The sequence below is a fragment of the Microcaecilia unicolor genome, chromosome 3, assembly GCF_901765095.1.
Source record: "Microcaecilia unicolor chromosome 3, aMicUni1.1, whole genome shotgun sequence".
Lineage (NCBI taxonomy): Eukaryota > Metazoa > Chordata > Amphibia > Gymnophiona > Siphonopidae > Microcaecilia > Microcaecilia unicolor.
In genome coordinates, this window is record NC_044033.1 from 154,943,163 (window position 1) to 154,962,796 (window position 19,634).

At 43.5% G+C, this 19,634-nt stretch overlaps 1 protein-coding gene across 1 annotated transcript in view; it reads right to left on the reverse strand.

The window, feature by feature from the left end:
• BIRC6 (baculoviral IAP repeat containing 6) overlaps positions 1 to 19,634 on the reverse strand; it is a 965,314-nt gene that overhangs the window by 6,068 nt on the left and 939,612 nt on the right. The window contains 2 exon segments of the mRNA XM_030196513.1: positions 4,249 to 4,383; positions 17,406 to 17,594. Coding sequence (XP_030052373.1) covers positions 4,249 to 4,383; positions 17,406 to 17,594 — 324 coding nt within the window.

Below are 19,634 nucleotides of genomic sequence, written 5' to 3' on the forward strand. Positions count from 1 at the left end.
TGAACAAGTGTAGAAGGTATTCAAGCAGGGTCTGTGTAGGGAAAGTAAGGGGATCTAAAGCCTTGCTTTCACACCAGACAGAAAACCTCCTCCATTTAAAAGAGTAACATCCCTTAGTGGACTCTTTCCTGGAAGTCAGCAAGACCCGGGAGACACCCTCCGAAAGACCTAAGGAAGCAAATTCTAGGCTCTCAACATCCAAGCTGTGACAGAGACTGGAGGTTGGGATCTAGAAGTGAATCTTCGTCTTGCATGATGAGGATCGGAAAACACTCCATTCTCCATGGTTCTTCAAAGGATAATTCCAGAAGAAGAGGAAACCATATCTGCCACGGCCAGTACAGCATGATCAGAATCATGGTTCCACGGTCTTAATTCAGTTTCAATAAAGTTTTTCCCACTAGAGGTATGGGAGGATATGCATACAGGAGACCTGTCCCCCAATTGAGAAGTAAGGCATCTGACATTAGTCTGCTGTGGGCCTGAAGCCTGGAACAGAACTGAGGGACCTTGTGGTTTATCTGAGTGGCAAAGAGAACCACCGAGGGGGTGCCCCATGCTCAGAAGATCTTGCGGGTTATGCCCATGTTGAGAGACCACTCGTTAGGTTGCATTATCCTGCTGTGTCTGTCGGCCAGGGTATTGTTTGCGCCCACCAGATAGGTGGCTCAAAGAAACATGCCATGTTGGTGAGCCCAATGCCACATCCAGACGGACTCAAGAGGGCGAAATCCGGTGCCTCTCTGCTTGTTTGTATAATACATTGCAACCTGATTGTTTCAATGAGGCCAATTTTGTGAGATAGCTTTCACTGAAAGCCTTTAGAGGATTCCGGATCGCATGGAGTTCGAGAAGATTGATCTGAAGATTAATTTCCTGAGAGGACCAAGCTCCTTGAGTGTGAAGCCCATCTATATGAGCTCTTCATCCTAGGAGAGATGCATCCGTCATCAGCACATTTTGTAGCTAAGGATTTTGGAATGGAAGTCCCAGAGTCAAATTGGATCGAATGGTCCACCACTGAAGGGAGCGTAAAAGCTTCCAGGACACTTGGATGACATCTTCCAGACATCCCATAGTTTGATACCGCTGAGAAGCTAGGGTCCATTGAGCCGATCTCATGTAAGCATGTGTCATGGTGTAATGTACACTGCGGAAGCCATGTGGCCCAACAATCTCAACATCTGCCAAGCTATGACCTGCTGAGAGGCTTGAACCTTGGACACGAGTGCAACCAGGTTGTCCACTCTTGTGCCTGGGAGGAAGGCTCGAACCACCTGAGTATTGAGCAGGGCTCTGATGAACTCCAATATCTGAACGGGGCAAAGATGGGACTTGGGGTAGTTTAAAACGAACCCTAGTAGCTTGAGCACCCTAACAGTCATTCATATCGACTCCTGAGCTCCGTCTGGAGAGGTGCTTTTCAGCAGCCAATTGTCGAGATAAGGGAACACATGAACTCCCAGTCTGTGTAGCGATGCTGCAACTACCACTAGACACTTGGTGAAGACCCTGGGAACTGACGAGAGGCTAAAAGGTGACATGTGGTACTAAAAGTGAAGTGTTCCCAGCCGAAATAAAAAATACTTCCGGTGGGCTGGAAGTATCAGGATGTGAGTACATGCATCCTTTAAATCCAGAGAGCATTGCCAATCGTTTCTCTGACACATTGGGAGAAGGGTGCCCAGGGAAACCATCCCAAACTTTTCTCGAACTAGGAATTTGTTCAGGGCCTTTAGGTCTAGGATGAGATGCATCCTCCCTGTTTTCTTCTGCACAAGGAAATACCTGGAATAGAATCACTGCCCTTTTTCTCCTGGTGGAACGGGTTCAACCGCATGGGCGGAGTGTTCCTCTGCAAGTATCTGCCTGTGCTGAGAGCTCAATGAATGAGTTCTTGGTGGGCAATTTGGAGGTTTGAGATGCCAACTGCCGGTGTACCTGAGACGAACTTTTTAAAGAACCCAGCGGTCAGAGGTTACAAGAGGCCACCTTTGGTGAAAAAATCTTAACTTTACACCAACTGGCAAGTTGTCCATTATGGATACTTTTACTGTGGCTATGCTCTGCTGGAGCCAGTCAAAAGCTTGTCCCTTGCTTTGCCTGGGGAGCAGCAGGGGCTTTAAGCGCACGCTGTTGACATGAACAAGTGCGCTGGGGCTGAGCCTCAGAAGGCTGGCGAGCCACAGGAGTGTACTTACACCTAAAATAGTACCACAAACTGCTCTGTGGCTTGCCAAAAGACCTCCTAGCTGAGGAGGTGGATGCAGAAGACACCCGGCGGGAAACAGAAGAGATGGTATGAGTGTGCCTTTTGATTTGGTCAGTGACCTCCTCAACCTTCTTTCCAAAAAGGTTATCCCCCCTGCAAGGGGCATCTGCCAATCATTGCTGAACAGAATGTTCCAAGTCAGAAACACGCAACCATGAGAGTCTGCGCATTGCTATACTTTGAGCAGAGATCCTGGATGCCACATCAAAAGTGTTGTAAGTGCCCCTGGCCAAGAACTTTTGACACACCTTATGCTGCTTGACCAACTGGTGAAAAGGCTCGCCATGATCTGGAGGGAGTGTGTGTACCAAGTTTGACAGCTGTCTCACTGAGTTCTGCAAGTAGACGCTTGTGAAGAGCTGGTAAGACTGTATATTGGAGATGAGCATTGAAGACTGGTACATCTTTCTCCCAAAAGAATCCAGGGTTCTAGCTTCTCTGCCTGGGGGTGCTGAGGCATAGTCCCGAGTACTCCTGGCTCTTTTGAGAGCGGATTCCACCACTATGAAATTGTGAAGCAACTGAGGTCTAACTAAACCAGGTTCATCGTGGATTCGATACTGGGTGTCAATCTTCTTGGGCAGGAGATTGACAGAGGGGACTACCAGTTCCTGACGAGGACTTCCTTGAGGACCTCGTGGAGAGGTGCAGTCACAGGAGGAAATGTGTAGTCCAGGACCTCGAGCATCTTGGCCCCGGGCTCATCCTCCACTTCTAAAGGAAATGGAATGGCCTTAGCCATTTCCTTTACAAAAGAAGGAAAAGAAAGGAGGAGACCATCTCCTTTCAGGTGGAGGGGAGGGTTCAAGGGGAACCCATTCATCTCAGAAAAAGTATCTGGGATTTTCCTCTGGGTCCCATGAGCACTCCTCTTTGGTGTCGGGTAGTATCTCCCTATGGGATTGCTGAGACCAAATTTGCCTTGATGCTGAGGAACCGTGTGCTCAAGAGTGGTGTCAAGAAGTTAGCTCCTGTCTCGACTCCAGTGAAGCTTCCTCCACAGGCATCAAGGGGCCACCGGCTTGGGTGGCAGTAGACACCAGGGCTGCAAGCGATGCTGGCATCGAAGCCAACACCTCAGGCTGAGGGCCAGGCAGGGCCGCAGCGGGATATATAATAGGCGCAAGCACCCGATACCAATGCACACCGCTGCATGAGGCCATCCAGCAGCTGTGGGAGCAAGGCCCGGATGCGCTCATCGAGGGACAATGGGAAAAGCTTGGGTGTCAGTTGAGGCTCAGGTTGCAGAACCACTGGGGATGACGCGGGAGCGGGATCTCAGTTGCTTGTAGACGAGTGCACTGGCACCTCCTGTATGGAGGGAGAGTGATCTTCCCAGTGCCAACACTTCTCCGGTGCCGAATCCTTCAACACCTTGGATCTTCTGGCATAATGTGTTGAGGGTGATCAATGACAATACATCTTGACCATCACTCAAAGCATGTCGGCAAGACTCCTTGGTGCCGATGAGGACGTCAAATTTTTTTTAAAGGAAATTGAGTTATGAATGCTTATGACAGAATACAAGAATGGAAAAGACTAGGTCTGAATTTTCAACAATGGACACCAGCACTCACAAATTTGACTTGTGCTATTTCAACCCCATTACTCTTGCCAGATGGCAACTGAAAATGAGTGCTTATGAGCTATCAGACCTATTACAAAATACATAAAATGCTACCCTAAAGTGACATCAAAAGTGTACTAACCACCAGGCTTTTTACCAGTTGTACATACTAAAATCACTCATCATAGTTAAATTTATCTATTTGGCATTCCTTAGTTAAGCTTTGTCATAACGCGCGTGCTAAAATTTAGCATGCGCTAACCGTGTAGAGGCATCTATACAGTTAGCGCACCTTTATAATCAGGGTCCTAAATGTGTTTTGCTTAGCATTACCATAAAATCAAAATAATTTCATGGAACTGGGGCCTTATCTGATTCTACACGGTCTTATGACTTATTGCTTTCTTACCTTAAGAGCTGCAGCATGGTGGGACATGGTCCTCCCTACCCGTTTGTCACTACTGTACTGTTGTATATCTGCTATCCACTCCTCACACTGAGCCATGACCTCTGCTCTTTTCAGAAAAAAATGCTTGTGTATCACCTGTAAGACAACAGAAGGCAATGGAAGATACCAATCAGATAAGTTAATCGACAGCAATTTCCTCTTTCAAAATATTTTAGTTTTATTTCTGAAAATGATCAACAAGTATCTTTGAGTCCACACTATATGTGGAAGAGCATTTTCGATATGGCATCTAAATGTAGCAAACATGAACATTTTCAAACCAGAAAAGCTTCCAAATGTTTGTTTGAAAATGACCATTTGCTAGACGTTTTTCTGCTCAACATATCTATCTTTCAGGGCCATTAAAAAAAAAAATGTGCGAGGGAAAAACGCATAAAAGCAAGCAAGCCATTGGGATGCATGGGTGGCTAGTGGTAATCTGGCCACACAGACAAACCAGCAGAGCAGTGGGCATTGCAGTGGACTTCACATAAAAGGTCCCAGGCACACATCTCACCATTACCCACTTATACTATACAGTATAGGTGAGACCTCCAAAACCTACCAACCCCCTAGTGTATCCAACTGTACACCACTACAATAGCCCTTATGCCTGCAGGTGTCACCTATATGTAGCTACAGTAGGCTTTTGGTGGGTTTTGGAGAGCTCACATCTTCTACCACAATTGTACCAGTGCGATATGGGCCTAGGTCCCCTTCTCTACAGTCCACTGCACCGACTACTAGGCTACTCCATGGACCTGCTTGCTGCACTAAATAGGACTGGCCAAAACATCTGAAGCTGGTATGTACTGTTTCTTTTACATCTTTCAGGAATGGGGGCGGGGTCAAGCCTTAGTGGTCATCTTGTCATTTAGGGCACCTTTTTGTTACTTAGGCGTGATTGAAACAGGTCTAGACCAAAAGGCCTTTTAGCCCTGGATGTTTTTGCTTTTTTTCCATTATGGCAGAAAAACAGCCAAGTTTGGGGAATGCCCAAATCCCACTCCCAACACCCCCCCCTTGTGATTCGGATGCACTGCAGAGAAAAACGTCTCAAATCTGAGTTTTGAAAAATGTCCAAATGCCACTTTATGCCATTTTTGAGACGCTTTTCTCTTTTAAAAATGAGCCCCTAAATAACACAAAATTATGATTTAACAAACTGTTAAATGTATCAAGGAGTGCCACTAACAGTCCGTGTCATCTTGTGGGCAATGCAATTTGACACAAAGGACTTGATTTATAAAAGTTCCCACCAGCCCCCAACAAACAATAAGTTACAAATCTGTTTATAAAATGTCTGCAAAGTGATGCATGGTTTTAAATCACACACTACTTGAGGTACCATCAACCTCCTCCCTCCAGATATAGTAACACATTCTTTCAAATGCTGTGCTGTCTTCGCCCTCTTGCCCCAAGCCAACGGTGGCCAGTGTTTCGCACTGCTGCTTCAAGGTCTTGGTGACAGAACTATTATTAGGACAGTCACAGCTCAACTCCACAGTAATCAACTGGCCACCGTCGGCTTGGGGCAAGAGGGCGAACACAGCACTAGATCTGGCAGTGTGGTCAATTGAAGAGTACCGACTTTACAGATAAGTGTCAGTACTTGCACTATGTGTATCACGCATAGAGAGAGAAAATAAATAAAAAAGAGAAAAAAATCACAGAGAGACATACATATCATCTAAGTATGTTAAGTATGTAAGGAAGTTGACCTTAAATTGAAGGTTTTTTGGGCCGATGATGAAGGGAAGATCTTAGAGATCTGTTCAGCTTCAGTAGATCTTTGGTATCTACTACTACTACTACTATTTAGCATTTCTATAGCGTTACAAGGCGTATGCAGCGCTGCACAAACATAGAAGAAAGACAGTCCGTGCTCAAAGAGCTTACAATCTAATAGACAAAAAATAAAGTAAGCAAATCAAATCAATTAATGTGTACAGGAAGGAGGAGAGGAGGGTAGGTGGAGGCGAGTGGTTACAAGTGGTTAAGAGTCAAAAGCAATGTTAAAGAGGTGGGCTTTCAGTCTAGATTTAAAGGTGGCCAAGGATGGGGCAAGACGTAGGGGCTCAGGAAGTTTATTCCAGGCGTAGGGTGCAGCGAGACAGAAGGCGCGAAGTCTGGAGTTGGCAGTAGTGGAGAAGGGAACAGATAAGAAGGATTTATCCATGGAGCGGAGTGCACGGGAAGGGGTGTAGGGAAGGACGAGTGTGGAGAGATACTGGGGAGCAGCAGAGTGAGTACATTTATAGGTTAGTAGAAGAAGTTTGAACAGGATACAAAAACGGATAGGGAGCCAGTGAAGCGACTTGAGGAGAGGGGTAGTATGGACCCTGTCAGAAGACGAGACGGGCAGCAGAGTTTTGAACCGACTGGAGAGGGGAGAAGTGACTAAGTGGGAGGCCAGCAAGAAGCAGATTGCAGTAGTCTAAATGAGAGGTGAAAAGGGTGTGGATGAGGGTTTTGGTAGAGTGCTCGGAAAGAAAGGGGCGGATTTTACAGATGTTGTAAAGAAAGAAACGACAGGTCTTGGCGATCTGCTGGATATGAGCAGAGAAGGAGAGAGAAGAGTCAAAGATGACCCCAAGGTTTCGAGCTGAGGAGACAGGGAGAGCTCTTTGAGGCCTTTTTCCTTCCTGCTTGGTGCTGCATGATTTATAGATAGAGCAGCACTTCTTTTTACACAACCTCACTAGGTCATTTTTTGTGAGTGGAAATTGTTGGCATACTGTTTTCTAGCACATTTTTCATTTCCACACCCCACTAGTTTTGAGTTTTAGTGGATTTAACAACTTTTACACATATCTAGGATCAAATACGCAGTAGACTACACACAGAGCCATGAGCAAACACTGAAGGATGAGTAACTGAAAGCAACTGAAGTATACAGATAACAAATCTGGCAGGAGTGGTGACCTAGTGCTTTTTGTGCTGGTAATAGGATAATAATTTTGTCGTGTGACACTTAAGTGATTGCTGCTAGCTACAACAAAGCACTGTGAGAAAGATCTTGTGCATTGTAACCAAACAGCTTGTATATACAACCAAAATCCATCACTTGTTTTACAAAATAATTCAGAAAGATGTTCCAAGTTTTATGGTTCAGTTTGTCTGTGTTTTTAAGCTTAATTTTTATTGCATTTTTATATAACACAGGGCAAACATCATTCCAAAGCAACATTGCTTACATTATAGGACAAGGCTCATGTAGCAAGACAAATGTCATTTGTTAGGTTATGGTTAACATTTATTAGTACTTTCTAATTCTATTTTATGGCTACAATGCACAAACAGGCTAATGCAGTAAGCTATGCCAATCATTAGCATAGCGGTTTACATTTGATATTTCAGTGCTATCTGACTCCCAATGCAGGAAAAAAGATTAGAGTGGGAAAATAAGTATAAAACCAACGCACTAAAGGATAGTGCAGTCAGCATGCAAATTGCTGCTTAATTGTTCCCAATGTAAAAAATGAAAAACAAAACAAAACACTAAAATTGAGTGCAGTTCTTTACTCCTTCTATAGCGATGAATAAAGCAACAGTGCAGGAATGCAGAAGGATGATGTGAGGTGAAGTTCGCCACATCACCTCAGATCAGCAATCAGCACTGAAGCCATTTAGTTACAAACATATTTGAAAAAAAAAGTGTGGTAACACTCGGGGTTTTGAACATGTAAGTGCATTTACAAGTGCAAGTTTTATAACCTAATCATGTAAGTGTTGGTACTTACAAGAACATTGTACAAAATGAAGTCCAGGAGCTGTCAACATTTTATTTTATTTTTAAACTGGTTTTAAACACCAGAGAGATAAGAACAATAGTCTTTTCGATCACTGATGCAAACAGCCAAATCTACTCTATCAAGGACTAAGGCCCCTGGCTTCTGCCTTGCTTGTCAGTCTACTGATATGTTAGCCTCTACCTATCTCAGAGATTGTATCTGTTTATTTTTTATTAGTTCTTTACATAGTAACGTAGTAGATGACAGCAGAAAAAGACCTGCATGGTCCAACCAGTCTGCCCAACAAGATAAACTCATACGTGCTACTTTTTGTGTATACCTTACCTTGATTTGTATCTGTCATTTTCAGGGCACAGACCGTATAAGTCTGCCCAGCACTATCCCCGCCTCCCACCATGCCATGCCACTGACTAATCCCCAGCATATTTTCTCTCTAATTCCGATAGTATTTTATTGGAAATAGGATACATATTTATTCAAAGTTCTTAAATCACATATGGAGGACCTTGGAAAACTCGAAGACAGGAATCCAAATGACAGATGAAATTTAAGTGTAAAGTGATGCACATAAATAAGAATAACCCCAATTATAGCTACACAATACTACATTCCACATTAGAAGTCACCACACAGGAAAAGGATCTAGGTGTCACTGTGGACAACATGTTGAAATCTTCTGCTTAGTGTGTGGTGGTGGCCAAAAAAGCACAAAAAAAAAAAAAAAAATGTTAGAATTACCAGAAAAGGAATAGAGAATAAAAATTATATATAGAGGTATTATATATTTTTTAAAATCGCATTTATATCCCATGTTATTTAAAAATCTAAGCAGGGAAAACACTCACAATCTTAACTAAAGGAAAGAAAATTACCAAGGTAAGAACCTAATTTTCCCTTCCTTGTCATCAAGCAGATGAATCCATTACGAGTGGGATGTATCAAATCAATCCCTAGATAGGGTGGGAACAAGCCACACCACGCACCAGCACTTGTGCTCCAAAATGCGCATCTCTCCTGGCAGCCACATCCAGCCTGTAATGTCAGGCAAAAGAGAGTTTAGAAGCCCAAGTAGCTGCACTACATATCTCTTGAAGAGAGAGTGCTCCAGTTTCAGCCCAGGAAGAGGAAATCGCTCTTGTGGAATGTGCCTTAAAGGCTTCAGGTGGAGGCCGACCAGCCAGCAGATATGCTGAAAAAATAGCGTCCTTGAGCCAACAGGCTATAGTGGCTTTAGACGCTGGAGACCCTCTGCGCGGACCTGACAAAAGAACAAAAAGATGATCAGAGGTCCGAAAGGCATTTGACATGCGCAGATACTGCAACAGAGCCCTTCGCACATCTAGGACGTGCAATTGCATAAAGGATTCTGGAAACTTCTCTTTAGAAAAGGAGGGCAGGAAAATAGGCTGGTTTAGGTGAAACGCTGAAACGGTGAAACGCTGAAACGCATGAAGGATGGCACAGTACGTACCATAACTCTGAGAATTGCAGAAATGGGTCTTGACAGGACAGCGCCTGGAGCTCAGACACCTGTCTCGCCGATGCAATGGCCACCAAAAAGACCGTCTTTAGGGTCACATCCTTCTCCAAAGCTCACCTAAGCGGCTTGAAGGGCGAACACTGAAGGGCCTTTAAAACTAACCCCAGGTTCCAGGCCGGGCACGGAGCTCGCACGGGAGGACGAAGCTGAAGCACCCCTCTGAGAAACTGTGCCACATCCGGATAAGCAGTCAGAGAGAGGCCAGCGACCTTCTCTCGAAAACATGCTAAGGCTGCCACTTGAACACGCTGGGAATTATAGGCAAGGCCTTTTTGTAAACCATCCTGTAAAAAGTCAAGTATCGGCGAGACAGAAGCCCGCACAGGTGTAATTCGCTTTAGCAGCACACCAAGCCTCAAATTGGCGCCAAATCCTGGCATAAGCCACGTAAGTGGAACGCTTACGGGCCTGAAGGAGAGTGGAAATGACTTTACTGGAATAGCCCTTGTCTCTCAATTGCGCCCTCTCAATAGCCATGCCGTAAGACCAAAGCGGCAGGCGTCCTCCATGGTTACCGGTCCCTGTGACAACAGATTCGGTACCAGAGGTAATGGCAGGGGAGCCTCCACCAGCATCTGCCGGCAGGGGACCCTCCACCAGCATACCACGGCCTCCTGGGCCAATCCGGGGCGATGAGAACCACCTGTGACAGCAATGTGTGACTGCACCTAGAGTGTGGTGCACATTTCTGGCTGCTGCATCTTAAAAAGATGTAACTGAACTAGAAATGGTAGAGAAGGGTGACAAAATGATTCAGAGGATGGATAGAGTCTCATCTGAGGAAAGGTTAGGGAGTTTGGAGGTCTTCGGTTTGGGAAAGAAACGGCTAAGGGGAGACATGATGAAAGATCATAAAATCCCGAGTAGAAAGGAATGGGTAATTGCAAATCAATTGTTTGCTACTTAATAATTTCATGTCCCCTAATCTTTCTACTTTTTGAAAAAGTAAATTTAAAACAAATTAGAGAAAATATTTCACTGAATGCATAGTTAAGCTCTGGAACTCAGTGTTGGAGGATGTTGTAAAAAGAGTTAAAAAAAAAGGTATGCACAAATTCCTGGAAGCCTATAAACCCTTAAGACAGGCCTGGGGGAAAGCCACTGCTTATCCCTGCAGGTAAGTAGAATGGAATCTTGCTATTTTGGGGATCCTGACAGGGAATTGTCCCCTGGATTGGTCACTGTTAGAAACAGGATGCTGGGCTAGATGGCATTTTGGTCTGACCCAGTATGGCAATTCTTTTGTTCCTATGTTTTGACCTTTAGGTTTTTTTTTTTCAAGTATGCAGCGGCGAAGGGACCCCCCCCACCCCGGCAAAAGAACCCCCCCCAGGTGAACGCCGCTGGGGGGGGGTGCCGCGCGCCGGTCAGCGTCGTTTGTTTCCTGTTCCGGGGCAAAGGGAGCATGGGAACGAACGACGCTGACCGGCGTGCACCCGGGGCGGACCGCCCCCACCGCCCCCCTCTTGGTACGCCACTGCAAGTATGTATGTATGTTCGTATTGGGATTTATTAACCACCTTTTTGAAGAGATTTACCTAAGGCAGTATATAGCAGGTATAGTGTGACATGCCCTAAGATTTATGTTGGGTGTACTACCAGGAAGATTTGCATCTGACTGCAGGAGCATCATAGCCATTTGAATGTGAAGAACCTTTTAAGCTCCTATGACTGAAAATTGTGTTCAATTTGCTCATCCCTTTGAGAGTTTAATAAAGAGAATTACTGAGAAAGTTTAACAGAGGGACCTGGGAGACACTTTATTGATAGATCTTAATTACAGAGAACAGTTTTCGATTATACTTTAACTCCCCCCCCCCCCCCCTAATTCTCCCCAGGGCACTGACCCATAAATTCTGAAGTTGACTGGATTGCTTTGATATACATGCCTCAGAGAAGGTGTAAAGCTGCAAACCTACTTTTCCTGAGGTAATTTTATAAAGGGAAAGAAGTGCATATGCTGCCTTTATTAAACAAGAATATCATATGTACCTACGTGCCTTTTTATAAAATTATTCTTCATGTTGGTACCTACACCTATTTTAAACTATAAGGCTATGATAAACGTACTGAAAAAAGCTCAGTTTTGAATTGCTCTGAAGTTTGTACAGTGTCTAAGGTCTGAAGTCATCCCTTTATTATGGAATGACAGCAGTTTGTACATGAACCTTAGTTATGGCATATGTACAACTAAACCAAATTGTATCCACTAGGAATCAGGTGAAATGATTAAAAAAAAAACCTGATACAAACTGAAAAGTTGTGTGCGGTCTGTTTAATTAACAGTTTAGAGTTAGATGAAACTAGATCTTGTCTAAATTTCTAGAACCATTGCTGCATGAAGTTCTTAAGTACTAAGTACTCAAGAGACTCCACTGACTTATGCACCTGACTTAACTGAGACAGAAACTCATAATTTATCAAACAAAGCAATACTCCTTCCCATTCTAGAAACAGTTGAAAGCTGACATTTGTGAGCATTACAGAGATGCTCTAATGAAGTAAGAATTCAAGAGGATGCAGTGTACATGCAAAGAAGAAAAATGTCCAGAACTGCATCTTCGTTAATCATTCATATTACAATTTTCTTTGTTAAATTATTTCATGTAATTAAGAAAGAATGCAATCATTGCTTATAATACTAGAGAGATACCATAATTTCTGCCACGTACACACATACCTTACACTCAGACTCATGAAACTGCCAGAAATATTTATGCATGTGTCAAACTTCTGGTCTAGCTGCATAATTAACAAATGAATCAAGAACAAATTTAAAAATAAAATGCAAACAGGAATAAAAACAAACAAGAGCTGCGTATATATATATATTTTTTGTTACATTTGTACCCCGCGCTTTCCCACTCATGGCAGGCTCAATGCGGCAGGCAATGGAGGGTTAAGTGACTTGCCCAAGGTCACAAGGAGCTGCCTGTGCTGGGAATCGAACTCAGTTTCTCAGTTCACCAGGACCAAAGTCCACCACCTTAACCACTAGGCCACTCCTCCACAGCTGACAATTCCTTTAATTATAACTGAAGAAAAAATGGGGGGGGGGGGGGGGGGGGGGGGGAAGGAAAACAAAACCCCACACATAACCACAGCACATCAGGCAAAGGTACATGCATTTCTCTTTTGACTGATTTTCAATTAACACTTGCTTCATGGAGCTGCTCTCTCTCTCTCTCTCTCGTGTACAGCAAATAAAAAGGAAAAAGGGGCTGATATTTAGTGCTATTTAATTGGGTAGTAAAGGCTCCTGTCCAGTTAAATAGTGCTGTGCAGGTATGGGGCAGATAATAAGTGGCACTTAACCGGAGAGTCGCAAAAACAAAAGGGGTTCGAAGTTTCCACAAAAATTCAACAAAAGGAAAAAGTGGAAAAACACAACTTCAAGAGATCAATCCGAGACAAGGGGTGAGATGCTCCAGGAAAGCTTTATTAGGACCCTACACGGTCCGTGTTTCGGCTTTTAAAAAAGCCTTCATCAGGGGTCGATCAGTGGATGCACAAAATATATACTGATTGACAATGGAGCACATGAAATGTCGTCTCTGAATAAAATAAAGTGTACTGCCTCGTACCAACAGATTCAATTTGAAATACTATTTCAAATTGAATCTGTTGGTACGAGGCAGTACACTTTATTTTATTCAGAGACGCCACTTAACCGGAGAGTGCCACTGAATACTGCTGACTGCTATGGCATTTTCTGGCTAATACTAGAGAAGTCTGGGGGTTGGGTTGGGGCAGACTCAGAAGTTATCCAGGCACACCAATATTCAGTGCTAGTGCCTGGATAAGCATCTAGGCAAGTAGGGCCAAAGTCCTAACATATCTGGATAGTAATTAAGGTACTGGCACTGAATATCGGCTGTACCTAGGTAACTTCTGCTGGCTGCAAAAATGCTAACTATTCAGCGTCAGTACCTGGATTAAGCCCAATGCTGAATATCCAGGTCTAATTCAGCCTACAGTGGTCAGTGTTTGGAAAAAGGCACCTTAATAAAGGCAACGTAGACACCTATATGCTTTTAGAACAGGCACCGTAAACAAGCTCCAATAGTACACAAGTATGCATGCAAGAATTTAAATCTGCTCTGTAAAATGTGTAAATGTATCCACAAACCAGTGGTGTGCTGGAGCCGGCTCGCAAGAGCCGGTTGTTAAATTTTTAAAGCTCTTGTGAGCTGGTTGTTCCGGCAGGGGCGGTGCAACCTGGAGGTGAGGTAAGCATGGCAGGAGGGCGCCACAAGCCATACAGAGTGGGGACTCTCTTTCCATTTCTACCTTGACTAAAGTTCTTCAGACTTTTTTTTAGATGTTTTTCTATGAAGTCCATCAGAAGTGCATTCAAATCACAAGGGGGGCATGTCAGGGGCGTGTTAAAGAAGGGATCTGGGCATTCCTAAGACTTGGATGTTCTTCTGCCATAATGGAACAAAACAAAACCATCCAGGACTAAAACAAAGACGTTTTGACTTAGACCTATTTTTATAACAAATAAAGCACAAAAGGGTACCCTAAATGACCAGATGATCACTGGAGGGAATCAGGGGTGACCCTCCCAATACCCCTCCCAGTGGTCACTGACACCATCCCACCCCACACAAATGTGAATACAAATATGATTTAGTAACCTCTATGACAGCCTCAGATGTTAGAGCCAGGTCTATTAGAGCAGCATGCAGGTCCATGGGGTAGTGTAGTGGTAAGTGCAGTGCACCATGGAGTGGGGGACACCCTCCATATGGGGGAAACTGTGAGCCCTCCAAAACTCAACAGAAACCAACGTGCCCCCTTCACCCATAAGGGCAATTGTGTACAGCTGTGGGCAGTGGGTTTTGGGTGGGCTCAGCAGACAAGATAAGGGAGCAATGGTGAGATGTGTACCTGGGAGTATGTTTCTGAAGTCCACTAGGGTGCCCCATTTATCTCCTGGGATGTCTGGGAGACCAGTCTACTAAAAATACTGGCCCCTCCTACATCCCAATGGCTTGATTTTCTACGCTTTTCACTTGGATTTTTTTTTTTTTAATGGACCAAAAAAACAAAATGTCCAAAGCACAAAACCTTGTTAGAAACAAGTATTTTCAAAAACAAAAGACAGACGTTTTTCTTTTTTGAAAATTAACTTCTTTCCTATTCAGATTTTGGACGTTTTTTGTAAAACGTCTAAAGTTGGACTTAGACGTCATATCGAAAATGACCCTCCACGTAACTTAAGTCTACGTGCTTTGAAAATACAACTCTTTGGGTCCAAATATTGTGAACTTTCTGTATATTTAGATTGATTACTTTTCTGTTTTGCTTGATTTCTTCTTCTTTTATTTTGTTTGATCTGGATGATATTATTGTACGTGTGTTACTTAATAACTGGAAACTGATACAAATAAAAAAAGATTTTACAGTTACTGCTCTTTAATATAAAAAATTAACACGCAGTAAGTAGAAAGGTAAATGTAAGGGGCATGGCCAGAATGCTCTCTACAGTTACCACACTAAAATGTTCTTTACCAGTGTCATGAAATGCCTAGTCACCTGCCTGGGGTTACCCCACGGCCAGAGAGGGTCTTCCCCCAGCTCACCTCAGGCCCGTCTGTACCTGCCATTTGTCCTCTACACTAGCAGCTGGGTCACAACTGTCTCTGGGTGAGTCTCCCGCTCTCAAACTATCCCCAGTGATTTCTAGGTTACTGGAGCCACACCTCCCAGTGGTCCCGCAGTTCCCAGAAAGCACTCATACACCCAACACACAAACCATCAGGATTCTTTATCAGTCCAGACAGGAAGGATGAACAAACAAATGTGTTTATTCTCAGAACTTGAACAGTGGACAGAAAATGTGTAATCAGCAAACAATAACAGGTAACTGAAAAATGGATCAATTAGAAAACTAAAACATTTGTTTACTTTCTAAAAAGTACCTGGAAAAAATCAGGACATATAATTGTTTACTGAGCCTCAGCAAAGAGTTCCTTCTCTCTTTTCTTTCTGGCTAGGACTGGAGGCAAAACCAGTACACTGTAAAGGAAATGAGCTCCTGGGCCAATCAGAACCCAGCCAACAAGATTTCAAAAATATACTGCTTCTTGCTTCCTGTTTGTGTTAAACTAAAGAAAAGAACATTCAGTTCTCTTTAACAGTTTACAGCAAAGAAACACCAGCTGCTGGCCAAATAGAAGAAATACACTTTAGGACATAATTAAGGCAGGAAAATATCCAGCATATTTTACAGACTTAAAATACACACAACCACACTTTAAGACTGTTTGCAATTAGCACAGATGCACTTATTGACTTCTCTTGGAGAAGTAAGAACTGTGCACTAACTGCAATATGCAGTCCAAGCCCATTTTCTGCCCAATTCCCACCCCTAACAAACCATGCACTTAAAGCATAAATTAACATGTGCTGTCATGCCACCATGGTACAGCTACCACGCTTGTGTAGTAACAGCATACATTAATTCATGTGTTAACTGCTTAATGACTTTACTAAAAAAAAGGCCAAAAACCAAGGGAGTAAGAGCGCCAGAAAAGTTTAATGGGACCCTACACGGTCCGTGTTTCGGCCAGCAGGCCTTCCTCAGGGGTCAAATACGATGAAAAAGGAGATGAGTGTTTTCCTTCCAGGCGCATCCTCTTATCTTCACCTCAACCAAATTCAGCGCCATATTGCTGGGGTGGTCTATGGCGCTGAATTTGGTTGAGGTGAAGATAAGAGGATGCGCCTGGAAGGAAAACACTCATCTCCTTTTTCATCATAGTTGACCCCTGAGGAAGGCCTGCTGGCCGAAACACGGACCGTGTAGAGTCCCATTAAACTTTTCTGGCGCTCTTACTCCCTTGGTTTTTGGTCTGTTTTGGTTTCTTCCGCCATTTTTTGTGGTTTGTTCTGTTTTTACGGGAGATTTGGACCCCCTTTTTTGTGTTTTACTAAAAAAAGACCCTAAGTGATCAGCCATGGTTGAAAAGTAAATGGTAGCAGAGAAAGACCAAAGGACCACCCAGTCTGACCACTTTAGGGAGATACCCATACTGATTCACATTTTTTTTTGTTACATTTGTACCCCGCGCTTTCCCACTCATGGCAGGCTCAATGCGGCTTACATATACAGGTACTTATTTGTACCTGGGGCAAAAGAGGGTTAAGTGACTTGCCCAGAGTCACAAGGAAGCTGCCTGTGCCTGAAGTGGGAATCGAACTCAGTTCCCCAGTTCCCCAGGACCAGAGTCCACCACCCTAACCACTAGGCCACTCCTCCCTCACAAATACAAATACGTATACAAGTCAAATTTCAGCCTCCTCAGTCTCACTGGATTATACCCATGGTCTCGCTATGCAGGCCATTTCTTGAGATGTCTCATGTTGTTGCACCACTGCTATTTAGGTTTGTTAGAACTGTTCATTTACTACTATTTATCATTTCTATAGCACTACTAGATGTACACAGTGCTGTACACATTATATGCAGGTACTTTGTCTATAGTGGGTTCACAATCTAAGGTGAATTATTATTCTGCACCTCCAGGGGTGTCATACAATTTCATTTGGCCATAAATAATAGATCACGGCCATAAAAAGATTGGGAAACACTGCCCTAGTGTCTTCTTGGAAATCTAATTCATTAAACCTTAAACTTTTAGAACCACACCACCATTTCACTTTTAGACTGTTAAGAAGTGCTTCTCTTCAGTGTACTGTGTGGTACAATTTCAAAAACAGTTTTTCAGTGCCACAGTTTTTTTCTAAAAAAATTCTACAAGCCCTCAGTGCATTATTCTCACAAACAATACCTTTAATAACGTTTAAGAAAATACCTCTTTAAAACATGGTGAAGAGTTTCTTATTTGTTCAAGCATGGCCCATTTGACTGTTGCCTGTCGAATATTTCCATCATATTCTCTGGAGCTCTGAGTACCACTAGGTGTGCCTCTAGACCTCTCATAGCCTGGTTCATTGAAATAAGGCTCAGATACCAATATAAGGGACTGGACAGACACCAATACCTGGAAAAAGGGAAGAAATGATTATTTATATTCGGAAAAGTTTTTTAAAAATTCAGAGAATGTGCACTGTTACAAAGCTGTAAACAGGATTTATCAATAGTAGAATGCTCCCTTTTAAAAAGTGCATAACCATACTTGAAGCATCAATAGAAACTAATTTAAACATAGTTATTAATAAGGGACAATAAACCTGTTCACACAAAGGGGAAGATATGAAGAAAACAAGACAATTTCCATGTAATCCTCCACAATATTGCTTACAGAACAAGCTTCCCTGAGACACTCCACTCCAACTTTCTGTCCTCAAAATGCATTCCTTCTACAACTACCCTTTATTGGATCCTAAGGAGCTTAGCCGAGATTGGGTGGCAGAGCCGATGGCGGGAGGCGGGGATGGTGCTGGGCAGACTTATACGGTCTGTGCCAGATCCGGTGGTGGGAGGCGGGGATAGTGCTGGGCAGACTTATAGGGTCTGAGCCCTGAAAAGGACAGGTACAAATCAAGGTAAGGTATACACAAAAAGTAGCACATATGAGTTTATCTTGTTGGGCAGACTGGATGGACCGTGCAGGTCTTTTTCTGCCGTCATCTACTATGTTACTATGTTATGTAACTTGTTTCTAATCCAGTCAACACCTTGGGACCCAACCCTCTGGCTGTTCAGATAATCTATAAGTATTCTGAGGGATAGTATCAAAAGCTTTGTAAAATCCAAATAAACCACATCTAGTACAATCTCTAGTAATCTAATTAAAGAAATCAGATTCATTAAACATGTTCTCTCTCTTTGGTAAATCTATGCTGCCTCGAGTTCTGCAAGGTGCTGAATTGTAGATACTAACGTTTCCTTCAGACCATGATATATTCTGAGTTCCCCATGTCAACCACCACTGAGGTTATATACATATTGACCAACAGAAAGTCTATTTGCAAATATGACGTGGATTTCACTAATTTTTTTGTCCCTTAGTTATTGAGGGACTATGGCACAAGCAAAACTAAGTTTCAGGTTCTGCCATACTCATACAAAAAGAGATTACTATGACATACACAGATATTTAGTGATTTCTATGGGTTCTGATCATCATTAAGATGACTGAAAGGGGCCACTGTGTGAGGATGTATGTGATCTCTCTATGCATTCTCCTCTTACACTATGCCTAAGCATCGTGAGAGACCCTCTGCTCAACCTGCTCGGCGGATGGTGTTTCCCCAATTGCGGCAGGCTAAGATTGCAGCATATACCTATGCAACGTTAGGGGAACAAGCTGCTTGAGCAATGGAGATGAGCCCGAGCTTCAGGAGCAAGGTTTCTCTTAGTCCAGTAGGTCCTGTTGCTCCCTCACATCCACATTGGAGCCGGATCCTTCCAGGCTGGCGTTGGTGACGCCGCCTGTGGTGGGAGAGAGTGAGTTGAAGGCTGTAATTCCCTTTGAGAAAGATCGCAAGCTATGCCTTTGGGTGGGAAGCCGGAGGGAGAGAGCCTGGAGAGACCGGCAGTGGAACCGTTATTGGTTCTGTTGCTGTTGGTCAAACCAGTCAAAATCACTCTGGAGTCAATTTGGTATGTCCTAGAGGGCCTCTATACTTTGCCTTCCTAAGTCCTGCCTGCAATGACCCAGAGTGTGGATCATCTTCAGAGTTTGGGAGGGAGCAATGCTGAACTGAAAGGGAAGGGAAGGTGGAGACTTTGGAACATCAAGTTCAACAGGTGAAATCTACACAAGATAAAATGGTACTGTATCAGAGAATTTAAAATTTTGGATTGAAGAGATTATTACATTTTCCACAGGTTTTAACATCTACTCTTGATACTTTATAGATTTTTGAAGGATATTTTCAAATATGAAGAAACGGCTCTACCTCCCACCACCCCTTGAACAAAATTTATTTTATTCCACTTCCAGTTCAGAAGCGTACTAGCTCCCTGGAGAAACCTGATCAAAGGGATATTTTCTCAGATAGCTTGAATTTCATTAACATTCTGGAAACCTCTGCAGAGAGGTAAATTCTCAAGCTACTCTTTTGGTATCATTTGT